The sequence below is a fragment of the Geotrypetes seraphini genome, chromosome 1 (genome assembly GCF_902459505.1).
Source record: "Geotrypetes seraphini chromosome 1, aGeoSer1.1, whole genome shotgun sequence".
In the NCBI taxonomy this organism is placed as follows: Eukaryota; Metazoa; Chordata; class Amphibia; order Gymnophiona; family Dermophiidae; genus Geotrypetes; species Geotrypetes seraphini.
In genome coordinates, this window is record NC_047084.1 from 183,633,392 (window position 1) to 183,651,131 (window position 17,740).

The window sequence follows — 17,740 nt, forward strand, 5'->3', positions numbered from 1 at the left end:
GCTCGTTCCCTCTTGAGCTTGAACAAGGTCCTCAACATGAGAGGCAGAGGAGGGAAAGCATATAGGAACAGATTTGACCAGTCGAGGAGAAACGCATCCGCTGCCAGACGGTGAGGAGAGTAGAGTCTGGAGCAGAATAGGGGCAGCTGGTAATTGTGAGGAGTGCCCCATTGAGCGAAGATGGATTGCAGAGTGAAAGGATCGATTGTCCACTCGTGAGGCTGGAGAATTCTACTGAGCTTGTCCGCTAAGGAATTCTTTTCTCCCTGAATGTAAATCGCTTTCAGGAATAGATGATGATTTATGGCCCAAGTCCAGATCCTCTGGGCTTCCTGGCATAAGAGGCGAGAGCCCGTTCCACCCTGCTTGTTGATGTAGTACATCGCCACTTGATTGTCTGTGCACAGCAGAAGAACTTGAGGGAAGAGAAGATGTTGGAAAGCCTTGAGGGCATAAAACATCGCTCTGAGTTCCAGGAAATTGATGTGATGCTTCTTTTCCTGGGCTGTCCAAAGTCCTTGAGTTTGGAATTCGTTCAAATGAGCTCCCCAAGCATAAGGGGAGGCATCGGTGGTGATGACTAGTTGATGAGGAGGTAGACGGAACAGAAGACCTCTGGATAAATTTGAGGATACCAACCACCATTGTAGAGACTGACGAAGAGATGATGTCACAGATATGTGACGTGAGCAAGGATCCGTCGCTTGGGACCACTGGGTAGCTAGGGTCCATTGAGGTGTGCGCAGGTGAAGACGTGCCAGAGGGGTGACATGAACTGTTGAAGCCATGTGTCCCAATAGTATCATCATTTGTTTGGCAGAGATGGAACTTTGAGGAAGAACCTGTTGACACAGAACTTGAAGAGTGTGGAGACGGTTGGACGGCAGGAATGCTCTCATGAGGATCGTGTCCAGCACCGCTCCAATGAATTGAAGTCTCTGAGTGGGGATGAGATGAGATTTGGGAAAATTGATCTCGAACCCCAGAAACTGTAAGAACAAGATGGTTTGATTGGTGGCCAGTAGCACTGTTTGAGGAGAATTGGCCTTTATCAACCAATCGTCCAGGTAAGGGAATACTTGAAGATGATGTGAACGAAGGAAAGCAGCCACCACAATCAGACATTTGGTGAACACTCTTGGAGATGAAGCAAGTCCGAAGGGGAGAACTTTGTATTGGTAATGACAGAGGTTGATCATGAAGCGGAGATACTGTCTGGAGGCTAGATGGATGGGAATATGAGTGTATGCCTCCTTGAGGTCGAGGGAGCATAGCCATTCGCCCTGATTGAGAAGAGGATAAAGAGTTGCTAAGGAAAGCATCTTGAATTTCTCCTTGACCAAGCATTTGTTGAGATCTCGGAGATCTAATATGGGCCTGAGATCTCCTGTTTTCTTTGGAACTAGAAAGTAACGGGAGTAAAATCCCTGTCCTTTCTGATCTAGAGGAACTTCTTCTATGGCATTTAGAAGAAGAAGGGATTGAACCTCTTGAATCAGGAGAGAGGATTGAAGAGTGTTCAAAGCAGACTCTTTTGGCAGACTTTGATCGGGATAAGTCTGGAAGTTGAGAGAGTAGCCGTGGCGAATGATGTTGAGGACCCATTGATCGGATGTAATGGTCTCCCAACGGCTGAGATAATAGGTCAGGCGCCCTCCTATCGGTTGAGGAAGATGGGCAGATGGTGGAATAATGGCTATGCTCTGGAGAAACACGTCAAAAGGGCTGGGTAGACTTTTGAGGTGGAGGAGGTTTTTGTTGCTGTTGCGTCTGCCTTGGAGGTGGACGTTGTTGTTGTTGTCGTTGACGTCTAGGCTGTTGAGTAGGCTGAGGTAAGGGGCGAGCAGCATAACGGCGTTGGTAGGCCGATTGTTGACGGAAAGGCCTAGTTGGTGGAGTCTTCTTTTTATTCTTTAGGAGAATATCCCAACGTGTCTCATGTGCCGATAGTTTTTGTGTGGTGGAATCCATGGAATCACCAAACAGCTCATCCCCTAAGCAAGGTGCATTTGCTAGACGGTCTTGGTGGTTTACCTCTAGTTCTGAGACCCTGAGCCATGCCAACCTGCGCATAGCCACTGACATAGCCGTGGCTCTAGAAGTCAATTCGAAGGTATCATAAATTGATCTTACTAGAAACTTCCTCAACTGGAGAAGAGAGGAAGTACAGGCCTGAAAATTAGATTTTTTGCGATCAGGAAGATATTTCTCAAAAGTAGATATTGTTTGGATCAAATGCTTCAAATAAAATGAGAAATGAAAAGCATAGTTTCCCGCGTCATAGGTTGCATCGGGCCCGGACTCCCCCTTTAAGAAGAAGGGAGCCAGGGCACGAGGCAAGCCTCGGCAGCGTTTTTCTTTTCTTTCTTTCTTTTGCAGGAGCTCAGGAGAGGCAGAGGGAAGGCAGGAAGAGCAGCCAGAGCAGGCTGCAAGACCGGGGTCGCGGCGAGAGTTAGCTCCGCCCCCCCCCACCCGCGTCATAGGTTGCATCGGGCCCGGACTCCCCCTTTAAGAAGAAGGGAGCCAACGGCGCCCGCCTTAGCGAGAGCGCCTTTGCGAAGGAGCCTTGAGAGGGAGCCAGAAACGCCAAGTAATTCACTTTCTTTTCTATTTCTCTCTCTCTTACCCACAGCAGGAACACACCAGCACTTCACGAGAGCAATGGAGGACCCAGGATCCCAGAGGTACTTTCCGGTATACTGCACTGAGTGTAATATGTACGACTACCTCCCCTTGGGAAGGCGGGAGTACATATGCAGTCGGTGTCAGGAACTGGAAAGCCTGAGGATGGAGGTCGGCAGATTGAGGGTCAGGGTCCAGGAACTTGAGGGACTGGAGGGACTGCGCAACACAGAGGAGACGAACTGGTCAACCAAGGACACAGACGGAGCAGACCCCATTGTGGACCAGGTGAGGGACCTCGAGAGATTCATCGAAGAGGCCTATAGGAGGAAGGTGGAGGAACAGGACCATCAGCTGCACAGACAGATGTCGGCAGACGAGACCCAGGATCCACAAGGCGACACCGGGGAAGGACCTAGCGGAGAAATCACGCAAGAGGAGGAGACCGTGACTCACCAGGACCCCGAGGGAGAGACACCACATTACACTGAGGACACGGACCTGAGACAGAGGAGGTTGCTGAGGAAAGGGAAGTCTGCTATTGTGGTGGGTGACTCGATCTTGAGAGAGGTAGATAGTCACATAGCTGGAGGAAGGGAGGACCGGCTAGTGACTTGTCTCCCAGGGGCCAAGACACGAGATGTCATTGATAGGATCGAGAGGATCCTGGACGGAGCAGAGACAGAGGAGACTGCGGTGATAATCCACGTCGGAACGAATGATGTGAGCCGGAGGAACTTCAGCATGGCCACACTGACTGACCAGTTCAGGGCCCTGGGACGAAAGCTGAAGCGGAGTACCCGGAGGATAGCATTCTCAGAGATCCTGCCTGTACCGAGAGCAGATGCAAAGAGGCAGGCAGACCTCCAGGCTGTGAATGCATGGTTGAGGAGATGGTGCCAGGAGGAGGGCTTCCACTTTGTGAGGAACTGGACGTCCTTCTGGGGAAAGAGCAAGCTCTACCGGCGAGACGGCCTGCACCTGAGCACAGCGGGAACTAGACTACTGGCAGCCAATGTGAGGAAGGAGATCGAGAGGGCTTTAAACTGAGGAGAGGGGGAAAGCCGACAGCTGATCTGATGTTGACGCTTCGGACAACAGTATCCAGGACAGATGCTGAACGGGCTGACTGCAAGGAGGAAGTAGAGAGACCGGTAAATCTTATGATCAGACAGCGAGGGAAACACCAGGTAAAGGGAGCTTGCTGGGAGGAGACTAAGGGGCATGGAGACACAGGGAGACTGGGTGGCACGAGGGTGAAAACTGAGGGCAACATAGGGGTGCCACAAGGCGAGGGGGATCAAACAGAGGCTCAAGGGATGATAGCCCAGGAGGGGGCCGGTAGGGCTAGAAAACCTAGAGGAAAAGCGGGGGAGTGGGGTGGCGGAAATGTGGGGAAACCGAAAGCTACGAGGGTAAAGGCTAAGGGCAAAGCAGAAGCACAGGGAACAGGAGAACCGCCTGAAATTCAAGGGGAGGCGGCCCAGGTAAATATGGAGGTGGAGGAAAAACGACGGGACCTGCGGTGCTTATACGCAAATGCAAGAAGTCTCATGGCCAAGATGGGTGAACTAGAGGTCGTAGCCAAGGGGGAAGACCTGGATATAATTGGAATTACAGAAACATGGTGGACAGAGGAGAATCAATGGGATGTGGCGCTGCCGGGGTACAAGCTCTACAGGAGGGACAGGACCCACAAGAAGGGGGGAGGCATAGCACTATATATAAAGGATTCTATCTACTCGGTCGGGATGGATATGGCAAAGAAGGCAGAGGGGCTGGAATCGCTATGGGTCAAATTGCCGGGAAACAAGGGTGCAGGCATAAAACTGGGGCTGTACTATCGCCCACCTGGTACGCCGGAAGAAATCGGACACGACTTGGAAGCTGAACTGAGACAAGAATGCAGGACTGGAAGTGTAACAGTGATGGGGGACTTCAACTACCCGGGGATTGACTGGAGTACGGGTCACTCCAACTGCACTAGGGAAACAGGATTTGTAGAAGCTGTGAGGGACTGCTTCATGGAGCAACTAGTCAGGGAACCGACGCGAGGGAGTGCTACTCTTGACCTCATCCTAAACGGATTAGGGGGGCCTGCAAGAGGGGTAGAAGTGGGAGGACCACTAGGCAACAGTGACCACAACGCGATCCGATTCACATTAGAAAGGGGGACACCCACAGTAAGGAGGACCGCAACAACTGCGCTCAACTTCAGGAAAGGAAACTATGTTGCTATGAGGGAAATGGTGAGGAGGAAGCTCAAAAACATCCTTAGGATGGAGACTGTAGGAAGTGCCTGGACCCTATTCAGGGACACCCTGCAGGAAGCACAAAGAATGTACGTCCCAAGTTTCAGGAAAGGCGGCAAGAACAAGCGGTCAAAGGACCCGGTTTGGATCTCAACAGAAGTAAAGAGGGCAATAAACGACAAGAAAGTGTCCTTCCGGAGATGGAAAAAGGATCCAACGGAGGAAAATCACCAGGCGCACAGGAAATGCCAAAAGGAATGCCACCGAGAGGTTAGAAAAGCAAAAGGGAAATACGAAGAGGGGCTGGCCAGGGAGGCGAAAAACTTCAAGGCATTCTTCAGTTACGTAAAAGGGAAGCGACCAGTGAGAGAGGAGGTGGGGCCGTTGGACGATGGGGATAGGAAGGGAGTGATTAAGGAGGATAAAGAGGTAGCTGAGAGGTTGAACACGTTCTTCTCGTCGGTTTTCACGAGAGAAGACACATCTAATATACCGGACTCAGAGGAGCTCATGAGTGGGGAACAGGCTGAAAAATTAGAACACATAGAGGTAAGTAAGGAGGATGTCCTCAAACAGATAGACAGGTTAAAATGCGGCAAATCGCCGGGCCCGGACGGGATCCACCCAAGGGTTCTGAAAGAACTAAGACAAGAAATAGCGGGCACAATCCAGCATGTTTGCAACCTATCCTTGAAAACTGGAGAGGTACCAGAGGACTGGAAATTGGCGAATGTCACACCTATCTTCAAGAAGGGATCGAGGGGTGACCCCGGAAACTACAGGCCGGTGAGCCTGACTTCAATTATAGGGAAGATGGTGGAAGCTATGATCAAGGACAGTATTTGCGAGCACATCGAGAGATATGGCCTACTGAGAACAAGCCAGCATGGATTCTGTAAGGGAAGGTCATGCTTAACGAACCTTCTGTACTTCTTTGAGGGAATAAGCAGTCGGGTGGACAATGGGGAACCTATTGACATCATTTACCTTGATTTTCAAAAGGCTTTCGACAAGGTGCCACATGAAAGGCTGCTTAGGAAGCTGTGGAACCACGGTGTGGGAGGGGATGTGCACAGATGGATCGAGCACTGGTTGTCGGGTAGACTGCAGAGGGTTGGAGTAAAGGGACAATACTCTGACTGGCGGGGAGTCACGAGCGGTGTGCCACAGGGATCGGTGCTGGGGCCGTTACTCTTCAACATATTTATCAATGACCTGGAAAAGGAGGCAAAGTGCGAGGTTATAAAATTTGCAGACGATACCAAACTGTGCGGCAGAGTTAGGTCCAGGGAGGAGTGTGAGGACCTACAAAGGGACCTGGACAAGCTGGAAGACTGGGCAAACAAATGGCAAATGCGATTTAACGTGGAAAAATGCAAGGTCATGCATATAGGGAAAAAGAACCCGTTGTTCGACTACAAATTGGGGGGGGCATCGTTGGGAGACAGCAGTCTTGAGAGAGACTTGGGTGTGCTGGTGGATGCATCACTGAAGCCATCTGCACAGTGCGCAGCAGCCTCGAAAAAAGCCAACAGGATGCTGGGCATCATAAAGAGGGGCATAACAACCAGGACGCGGGAAGTCATCATGCCATTGTATCGAGCGATGGTGCGTCCGCATCTGGAATACTGCGTTCAATATTGGTCGCCGTACCTCAAGAAGGACATGGCGGTACTTGAGAGAGTCCAAAGGAGAGCAACGAAACTGGTAAGAGGGCTGGAACACTGCCCATACGCCGAGAGGTTGGATAGGCTGGGGCTCTTCTCTCTGGAAAAGAGGAGGCTCAGGGGAGATATGATAGAGACCTTCAAGATCATGAGGGGCATAGAGAGGGTGGATAGGGACAGATTCTTCAGGCTGAAGGGGTCAACAGGCACGAGGGGGCATTCGGAGAAACTGAAGGGAGATAGGTTCAGAACAAATGCAAGGAAGTTTTTTTTCACCCAAAGGGTCGTGGACACTTGGAATGCGCTACCGGAGGAAGTGATAGGGCAGAGTACGGTACAAGGGTTCAAACAGGGATTGGACGGATTCCTGAGGGATAGGGGGATCGTGGGATACTGAGAGAGGTTCTGGGATGTAACACAGGTATAGAAAGCTAAACAGGAAATAAGTATAGAAATCCAACCAGGTCGTGGATGTGCAAGACCGGAGGGTTAGGACTTCGATGGGAAGATAGGACTCAATGGGAAACCAAGGTGGCAAGGGGGCCCCTTCTGGTGACTCAGACAGGCCGTGACCTGTTCGGGCCGCCGCGGGAGCGGACTGCTGGGCGGGATGGACCTATGGTCTGACCCGGCGGAGGCACTGCTTATGTTCTTATTATCTGTTGGCTAGCATGGCGTTTTGATATAAGCGCTTGCCAAATTTGTCCATTGATTTGCCCTCTCTGCCAGGAGGGACTGAGGCATACACATTAGCTCCCGCTGATTTCTTTAAAGTGGATTCCACTAAAAGAGATTCATGCGGGAGTTGGGGTTTATCAAACCCAGGAATAGGAATCACCCTGTTTTTTCAAAGTTGCACAGCGGGTGCAAGTGGACGCTTGATGGTCAGGACCAAGACACTGCAGACACCAGTTATGCGGGTCTGTCAGTGATATTGGCCGAGCGCATCGCTGGCACTTTTTAAACCCGGGCTGAGGGGGCATGAAAGTAAAGACAGCCTCTGCCAAATCGAAGGCCGAGGCTTCGATTGTGGCAACAGGCCCCGCCGGGGCGAAACGTAAAATGAAAAGAAAAACAACTAAGTTAGTCTTTTTTTTAAAGAAAAGAAAAGAAATAAAGAAACCTTTATTTAAGCAAAGGTTTACGCGAGCGGGATGATCGAAAAATTTTCTTCAACGGCAGTTGAGGAAACGCGTCTTCTTAGCTCCGCGGAAACTAAGAAACTGGGGACCGCGCGCCTCTGTCGGGCGGGAAGGCACTCGCGCGTGCGCGGTGCGGCCTACTAGAACTTTCCAAGTTCTTAGAGTGCAATCACTCTAAAATTGTCCGTACCGGGGCTCCGTCGGTGCCGTCACCCATCAGTCAAGAATATGCTGCCTGCTTGTCCTGGGATAAAGTATGTATTGGAATTAAAGCACCACAGTGATTTCATAGAATAAAGGTCATCTTTATTGGTTGTGAAGTGACTTGATTTGAGTAGTACTGATTATTTGGGTCTCTATATATGAAAAGTGGTCCCTGGGGTTGGTGGGACTATAAGTCTTACCCTTATTCCTATGAAGGGAAATGGAAAGAGGAAATATGATTTAACAAAGGAAAGACAAGGGTTTATTTTTTTTGTTTTTTTAAGTAAGAAACAGGGAGGAGAAGAGCAATTAAGCAGATATAATGCTGAAAACCAGTGAAAAGAGCAGAATATGAAAAACTTAGCTTTTTGAAGTTCACAGGGCAGGCTTGTTCACAGCACTGTCCCAAAGATAATGCAGTTAACCTTAGAAGTAAATCAGAGCCCCTCCCTTCTCCACCTAATCAGCAGACACAATGGCTAAAAACTAGTAAGTCAGAAATACAGGCTCTATACCACCTAAAACACAGCATATTGACTTACCCTTGCCAAAGCAGTTCATCGTTAGCAAGGTTCTGCCAGACACATGAAGCCAAGCAGAGGTCAGTTGCATTTAGATAAGACAAGATAGTAAAACTAAGTTCTGGGGGCAGCATTTCCAAATTGATAAATCCTTGCTCATCCTTTGATTTTCTTGCTCTCAAGAGGTGGTAGATATCCATGCCACCTTGGATCTGTTTACGATAGTTTAGATTTGTTGCACTGGTAGAAATTAATCTCCTGCCTTGTTCTCGGTTAAGGAAATTTTCATTGAATGCTTGTTGCTGTAACTGTTGGTTTCTAGCCACTCTCCACAGCCCTTGACCCATCTGCAAACCTGTTGAAAAGGCAAAATACATAGAGTCAAGAGAAATATTACTGTACTTGCATCTGAACACACTTTCTTAGCAACTTTATGTCTATTTTAATGTTTGCACATGTGTGATGACATAAAATATTTTCCTTTTGAATTTTTTAGACTTAGGGCTCCTTTTACAAAGCTGTATTAGCGGTTTAACATGCATAATAGCGCGTGTTAATTTGCCGGCCAAGCTAGCCGCTACCGCCTCCTCTTGAGCAGGCGGTAGTTTTTTGGCTAGTGCGTGGGTTAGCGCATGCTAAAAAAAGTGCATGCGTTAAAGCCGCTAATGCGGCTTCGTAAAAGGAGCCCTTAAATTTGCTCAGTCATGATAAACCCTGAGCAAGGTCTAACAAAATAAAACAAATCCAAAATGTTCTGAGAGCAAAAGCTGAATACTGTGTTGCTGCAATAATATTGCAACTTAAAAGCTTAGAGAAATTGCAGGTAAATTGATAGTGATGTAGTAAATGACAGCAGATAAAGACCTGAACAGCTCATCCAGTCTGTCCAACAGTCACATCCATTATTAATTCATGATTAAACCAAGAATGAATGTGATAAAATTCTTGATCATTGTCTTTCTTTTGAATTTTTATAGGACGTCGATCATAGAACTCCGCCTAGCTCTGTCCTTAGGTTCCAGCTACTGGAGTTGCAGCTGAAGCCCACTCCAGCCTATTCAAAATATCTTTGTCATCTGTGGGACACAGACTGTACAAGTCTGCCCAGTACTGTCCTCATATTTGGAGACTGACATGGGGACAAATTTGTTCCCACCCCCTCAGGATCCATCATCATCCCCATCCTATGTGCAAATGATGACAGAGCTTGCAGGGATGGGATGGGGATAGATCCCGAGGGGATGGGAACAAATTTGTCCCCGTGTCATTCTCTGTTCATGTTCCAAATTACTGGAGTTTCCATTTAAGTTCTCTCCAGATCATCCTAAACCGGACTGTTGTACATGGGACACAGACTGTACAAGTCTGCCCGGTACTGGCCTTAGTTCTTCACAGCCGGAGTTGCCATCTAAGCACCACGTGACACATCAAAAGCAGATGTAACCATTTAAGTTTGGGGGTTTTCTATACCATTCCTTTTCTAATTAGAGATCCTCTGTGTTCATCCCACTCCTTTATGAATTCTGCCATTGTTTCCATCTCCACTACCTCCTTTGAAGGGCATTCTCGGCATAAACCACCACCTCAGTGAAAAATAATTTCTTGGGAGGCAACTTGTTCCCTGCTGGTGAGCTATTGAGGGACTGTTTCCTACCCTTCGGGGACCCAGCATTTCCACAAATTGAATTTCCTGCTGGTGAACTGTGGAGCCGCTTCTCGAGCAGGCACCTGCGGGGATGGTGGGACCGCGTCATCAGGGTCCTTGTCTTTTCCCTTAAGAGGCATTGTGGCTGTGGCGTGGCTGTATGGCGTGGCCAAAGGGGCGTGCCCCAAGAGGCATGCCAGGCCCCTTAGGAGCCCCTTTGGAGCCAATGAAGCTAAATTGAAGAGATTGAAATATTTTGATAAATATTCTCTATATAATTACATTGTAATGTATTACCTCTTTTTTCTTGTTTAACATGGGAAAAAGGAAAGCGAAACTAAAAAGTTCAACTCCAGTCTTAATGGGCTCGATTGACAGCTACTTGTTACCAGCGGTAATGTTAATCCTACAATGTCTAACGCTGTGTCAACATCAGGGGCATCTCTCAGTCCCTTGGATAGAACTCCTCCACTCCCTCCAGTAACTTTTGGTTAGACCTATTGAGTCTCTAGCAGAGCCCCAGCAGGGAACAGCATCGGCTCTGAGTTATGGAGCGATGCCTAAGGCCATCTCTTTTCAAGAGGAGGCCCTTACCTCGCAGGAGAATCATGAGGCTCCTAAAGAAATTTCCTTACAAGATCTTTGGTTGATTAATGTACAAGTTAAGGGATTGTTGAAGTCAGTAGCTATTCATAATCTAAATTTCTCTCAGGAAATTATTCAGAAGCTAGAAAACAATGATTCAAATATAAAGATTTTCGACAAACATCTTGTAACAACTGAATCTCAGATAACATCTTTGCAAATATTTACTGTCGCAGATGTAAAGGATTCCCATGTAATATATTCAAAGTTTGAAATGTTTGAAAACTTTTTAGGAGTTAAAAAATCTGCGTCTAGTTAATTTTTCAAGGACTCAATTATTAACACCTGAAATTTTATTAAGAAAATTCTTTAAGGGAATCCTTGGTTTAGCTAACGCTGATTTATTACCTATATCAACATGTTACTATATTCCACAAAAGAAGAAAATTACTACTGAAACAGGATTAGAAGAACTTGTCCCCACTGAATTTGACCTTACCGGTTTTTTGGAAGACCCTCAAGATACTATTTTGACTAGAGCAACATTATTGGTAAAATGTTTAAATGAGTCAGACAAAATACTTTTTCAGAATAAATATAAGAAGTTCTGTGGAGACAATGTTCTAGTGTTCCCAGATGTTGCCAAGGCAACTCAATTTAAAAGGAAAGCTTTTTTGGTATTAAAACCGAGTCCTGGCAATTGAAGAATCTTTTTACTTAAAGTTTCCTTGCAAATGTTTGATTAAACATCAGGATAAAGATTATATTTTCTGAGATCCTTTACAACTCGAGCAATTTTTATTAGTTCAAGAATCTCATAAATCATAAACTGATAACTACTGATTTCTTTTGGAGTTAATTGGAAATTCCAGTAAAATTGAGAAAGTTAAAATTTCTTTGAAGCTAAATATAATTAGTTTCATTATTACTTGAAATTTCTTTTAATATTGACTATCCTTTTTGTGTTGAAAGAAGGTAACCTCCCTTAAATGTGGACTAGATGGTAATATTGATGATATTGTTGATGATATGGATATAAATTTTACTTTGTTTAAACTTCCATTCTTATACTCTGTATAATTGTATAATTTTGAAAAAATTATAATAAAAAGAAAAAAAAAAAAGAAAAATAATTTGACATTACTCTTAAGTCTACCATTTCACAACTTTAATTTATGTTTACTTATTTATTCAATTTTCTATACCGTTCTCCCAAGAGAGCTCAGAACAGTTTACATGAATTTATTCAGGTACTTAAGCATTTTTCCCCATCTGTCGAGCTGGGCTCACAATCTATCGGTTCACGGAAGTTTCGCCCCCCACATTTCGCCCCCAGCAATTCGCCCCTCACATTTCGCCCCCGCACATTTCGCCCCCCGGATGTTTCGCCCCCACACATTTCGCCCCCACACATTTCGCCCCCCGGATGTTTCGCCCCCACACATTTCGCCCCCACATTTCGCCCCCCCACATTTCGCCCCCGTCTCGGAGCGCAAATCCTTACCTCGGAGCGCAAATCAGTCCAGCTACTGTTGTGAGCGCGAGAGAAGCCAAGGGGGATCGAGGCTTCTGGAGAGATGCAATCAACTGCAGCATTAGACAGCTGTATTAGAGAAGGGTGGGATGTGTGTGCTGAACACGGCTACTTTCCCCTCCCCCCATACACGCCAGTGATTATCCAAGCAGGAGCACCTGGCCAAAGCGAGACAGCATCCCGCGAGAGCTGTGCGCGAGCGAAGCCTAGGGGGGGTAGGTCAGTCCAGCTACTGTTGTGAGCGCGAGAGAAGCCAAGGGGGGGGTAGGGAGACGAAGTCTGGGGATGAAGGGGGATCGGGGCTTGGGCCGAAAGGGAACATGAGCTGTGCGCGAGCGAAGCCAAGGGGGGGTAGGTCAGTCCAGCTACTGTTGTGAGCGCGAGAGAAGCCAAGGGGGGGTAGGGAGTCGAAGTTTGGGGATGAAGGGGGATCGGGGCTTGGGCCAGAGCTCCGTGCTATGTGTGTCATGCACACATGGAACGTTAAACATTGTGTGGCAAGCATGGCATGAGGGATTGTAGCAAGGCAGGAAACTAACTGCAACAACTCCAAATCTAGCCTCAAAACCTTTCTCTTTAAAGATCTATACCTAGGTTTAATTGCTCATGAGACTCAGGCAATGGCCACATATCAGACATTCCATTTCTCCCTCTTCTTTTCCCCATGCCCCTTTCTTTTTATGCAATGTGTCCCAACCATTTTCCCCTTTTAGCGTGTTTTGTCTTTAATACCATGCAGTCTGTCTTTTTACTACCCCATTTTTACTTATATTTTAAATTTTGTACAATGTAAACCTCTTTGGTAATTAACGCAGTATATCAAAGCTAAATAAACTTGAAATTTGTATACATTTTGGCTTCTTTTATGCACCATGAAGAATATGCGCTCCCTGTGAAGAGTGCACACCATTTGCAGAGAGCATATATTGGGCATGACCTGGATTGGCCACTGTTGGAAACAAGAGGCTGGGCTAAAACAGGATTTATTTTTTTAATTTTTTACTGTGCTAAACAAAACAGTCAAATAACATTCAAATAACAAGTAAAATGAAATACAGTGATAAAGTGAACAAAAACTAACCTGTCAAATGAAATAACAGTCCAAACACAACACAGTCAAATAACAAGTAAAATGAAATACAGTGAACGTCAATCAAAATTCAAAATTGTATGCTATTCCTCTGAGATAGTCGATCAAATTTCGATTGTCCAAGTCCTCCACAATACGCCGAATTCTTGCAGAAATAGCCGCGTATTTCTTGTTTCGCGCATTGACAGGATTGCCTGCTATAATCTGCGTGATTTCAAAATTGTGAAGGCCTTGCTGTCTTTTCAAGCAGTTGATGAAGCGGTATATATTGGGGAAAAGTGAGCCGCAGGTTTCTTGAAAGCTGCGATGCCAGCCCTCGACGTCATTGTTCGTCCGATGTTGGCCTTTCAACGTTCGTTGATGAACATTCCAAAACACAACTGGAAACAATGGATTCTGGCGTCCTCTTCGGTTCATTCGACCAATGTAGGTGTCCTCGAAATAGTTGGCAATGGGTAGTGCTTCTTCTGGAAATTTGGGATCTTCCAGCAGCTCTTCAAATGATTGCACAACAATGGCCGGAGGCAGAAAAGCAAGAGCTGGTATCATGCGGATCCACTGTGCAAATTCGTGGTCATTTTGGTAGCGCACTTTCAATCCTTCATTCTGAACTCTTCGCCATATTGACTGCGACAAGTGGAAGAAGCAGCCTGTTTTCTCCATGTTAGGAAACTCGATTTCAAACGCTTGAATTGCAGCTTGTTCAAAATCGGTCATCAACTGCTTCGGTTGGAGACCTGGCTGCATATTCTTAAGCTGCTGCAGCATCTGTCGATAGGTTGTTCGGGTCTTGTTCGGCAACAGCGCGTACAATGCTGGAATGATGACACCACCGTGAACTGCATGAATCGTATAAAGCTGCTCGAACAAAGCTGGTGCAGTAGAAAACGTGCCATCAGCGAACCATTCACTGCTCTGTGCCAACGAGTGGAGATTATCCCTCGTTCCAAATATCAATATTCGGCTGGTTCCAGTCCCTGAATAAAAATAAAAATAATTTAGGCATAAATTTAGGCGGTGGATGGAGGAAACCCCTCAGTTGGGACGGGACATACATGGGCTTTTCAAAGTCCAAAAAAGGGTCAGAAATAGTCAGGGGTGCAGAAAAAACACCATTTTTTCGACGAGCTCTATTCGCTGGCATCAAAAAATTCCGAAAGACAAAAAAAATATTTTTTCTTCATTTTTTTGAGCTATTACGTTAATGGAATGTTTCACAAATTCTACTAAAATTGTACCAAGTAATTTAGTAAAATTAAATGTGGAAGATTATATAGCAACAATAATTCAAGATAACGCTTAAAACGGCTTAGAAAACTAAGACATACTTGTTTGACCAATTCTAATAAATTAAGAAATTTTGGGCCATTTTATGTGCCACAAAGTGATATAAAATGCGAGCAAATAACGCCTACATGTACGAGTACATAATGCTAATAGCTTGAAAAGAAAAGTTTACCCGAGTCCCACAAAAGAAATTGCTGTTGGACGCCATTGATAATGATCTCCTGAAATTCTGGCGGGATGACGAGTTGATCAATGGTTTGAGGCAGCCGCGGCATACCCTCGACTTGTCTTGACGATCGAATTGATCTCTTTAGCGAATCTTTTCTAGGCAGAAGCGCTCCAACGTTTGCATGGCTGCCTGAAATGACCTCACTAAGAATCTGCTGTGGCGTCTCCTGTGTCGACCTTGCCCTGGAAGTAACTTCATTGATTAATCGAACTACTTCAGGCCTTGCTGCCTGTGCTGCATGATTATGTATATTTACGATTTTCACAACTTCGCCATCAATTCCTTCAGTCCAAACGCGTCCTTTACACCTTGACCGCTTTTCGCATACCCAAATAGCATGTCTGTCATCTGCTGTTCGTTTAGAGAATACATAAATATGATTTTCGTAAACTAGCTTCTTCTTGCCACGCTTTGAAAGAACTGATTCCATAACTAAATAAATCACTACACAGATCAGTTAATCAGGAAATCGAAAGGACTAAATGACCAAGAGGCAAGAACATGTCATATTTATAGAAGCTCTGGTGAATTTTGCAAAGTCATTGGCGCCAGATTGGCCGAATTTAGCACTGGCGACTATACATACATTTCGCCCACGCACCTTTCGCCCCTGAGCGTTTTCCCCTACTTCAGGCCTTGCTGCACTTATCAGCGCGCTCCAGCGGGATAAGCTCATGTTCCCTTTCGGCGGACCTGCGGCTCGTCGGAGGCGCGCGGCGTACGCTCGCGGGACGCTGTCTCGCTCTGGCCTTGGGCCCGATCCCCCTTCATCCCCAGGCTTCGACTCCCTACCCCCCCTTGGCTTCGCTCGCGCACAGCTCATGTTCCCTTTCGGCCCAAGCCCCGATCCCCCTTCATCCCTTTCCGCTGTCTCGCCCAAGCCCCGATCCCCCTTCATCCCTTTCCGCTGTCTCGCTCTGGCCTTGGGCCCGATCCCCCTTCATCCCCAGGCTTCGACTCCCTACCCCCCCTTGGCTTCACTCAGCTCATGTTCCCTTTCGGCCCAAGCCCCGATCCCCCTTCATCCCTTTCCGCTGTCTCGCTCTGGCCTTGGGCCCGATCCCCCTTCATCCCCAGGCTTCGACTCCCTACCCCCCCTTGGCTTACTCCCTACCCCCCCTTGGCTTCGCTCAGCTCATGTTCCCTTTCGGCCCAAGCCCCGATCCCCCTTCATCCCTTTCCGCTGTCTCGCTCTGGCCTTGGGCCCGATCCCCCTTCATCCCCAGGCTTCGACTCCCTACCCCCCCCTTGGCTTCGCTCGCGCACAGCTCATGTTCCCTTTCGGCCCAAGCCCCGATCCCCCTTCATCCCTTTCCGCTGTCTCGCCCAAGCCCCGATCCCCCTTCATCCCTTTCCGCTGTCTCGCTCTGGCCTTGGGCCCGATCCCCCTTCATCCCCAGGCTTCGACTCCCTACCCCCCCTTGGCTTCGCTCAGCTCATGTTCCCTTTCGGCCCAAGCCCCGATCCCCCTTCATCCCTTTCCGCTGTCTCGCTCTGGCCTTGGGCCCGATCCCCCTTCATCCCCAGGCTTCGACTCCCTACCCCCCCTTGGCTTCGCTCAGCTCATGTTCCCTTTCGGCCCAAGCCCCGATCCCCCTTCATCCCTTTCCGCTGTCTCGCTCTGGCCTTGGGCCCGATCCCCCTTCATCCCCAGGCTTCGACTCCCTACCCCCCCTTGGCTTCGCTCGCGCACAGCTCATGTTCCCTTTCGGCCCAAGCCCCGATCCCCCTTCATCCCTTTCCGCTGTCTCGCTCTGGCCTTGGGCCCGATCCCCCTTCATCCCCAGGCTTCGACTCCCTACCCCCCCTTGGCTTCGCTCGCGCACAGCTCATGTTCCCTTTCGGCCCAAGCCCCGATCCCCCTTCATCCCTTTCCGCTGTCTCGCTCTAGCCTTGGGCCCGATCCCCCTTCATCCCCAGGCTTCGATCCCCCTTGGCTTCTCTCGCGCTCACAACTCCCTCCCCCCCTTGGCTTCGCTCGCGCACAGCTCTCGCGGGACGCTGTCTCGCTTTGGCCAAGCCTCGATCTTGGCCAAGCCTCGATCCCCCTTGGCTTCTCTCGCGCTCACAACAGTAGCTGGACTGATTTGCGCTCCGAGGTAAGGATTTGCGCTCCGAGACGGGGGCGAAATGTGGGGGCGAAATGTGTGGGGGCGAAACATCCGGGGGGCGAAATGTGTGGGGGCGAAATGTGTGGGGGCGAAATGTGTCTGGGGGCGAAATGTGGGGGGCGAAATGTGGGGGGCGAATTGCTGGGGGCGAAATGTGGGGGGCGAACCTTCCGGATCCCCAATCTATCTAATGTACCTGGGGCAATGGGGGACTAAGTGACTTGCCCAGGTCACAAGGAGCAGCTTGGGTTTGAACCCACAACTCCAGGGTGCTGAGGCTGTAGCTTTAACCACTGCACCACACACTCCCCTAGATTTACTGTTTTCCCATCTCTGGAAGAGATTTCTATATTAATACCTTTAAAATATTTGTTTTATATCTCTCCTGTCCCTCTCTCCTCTTCCAGCCTTCTCTTACATCTTTCAGCACAAGCCCCAAACCATTTTTTGTCGTATTTTCCTGGACCGCTTCAAGTCTTTTTACATTATTAGCAAGATATGGCCTCCAAAACTGAACACAATTCTCCAGGTGGGGCCTCACCAATAACTAAACAGGAGCATCAACACCTACTATTACTACTATTTATCACTTATATAGCGCTGCATATAGGGCTGCATACTATTTATCACTTATATAGCGCTGCATATGCAGCCCTGTACATTTTTACATTTAATAGACGTTCCCTGCTCTGAAGCGCTTACAATCTAACTTCCTTTCTTCTGCTATGCCTCTCTCTATACAGTCCTTCTGGTTATGGATATTGCCTTGTTTTGTCACCTTCAGATCCTCAAACAGTATCACCTAAAGGCCTCTCTCCATTTCTGTGCATATCAGTCTTTCACTTCCTAGC

General features: G+C 47.8%; 1 protein-coding gene across 2 annotated transcripts in view; it reads right to left on the bottom strand.

The window, feature by feature from the left end:
- The window catches only part of FBXO8 (F-box protein 8), a 122,527-nt gene that overhangs the window by 58,495 nt on the left and 46,292 nt on the right, over positions 1–17,740 (bottom strand). For both annotated transcript variants that reach the window (XM_033942664.1, XM_033942675.1), the window contains one exon: positions 8,430–8,763. In XM_033942664.1, the coding sequence (XP_033798555.1) occupies positions 8,430–8,755 (326 nt within the window). In that variant the 5' untranslated portion in view covers positions 8,756–8,763. The remainder of the gene's footprint in view (positions 1–8,429; positions 8,764–17,740) is intronic.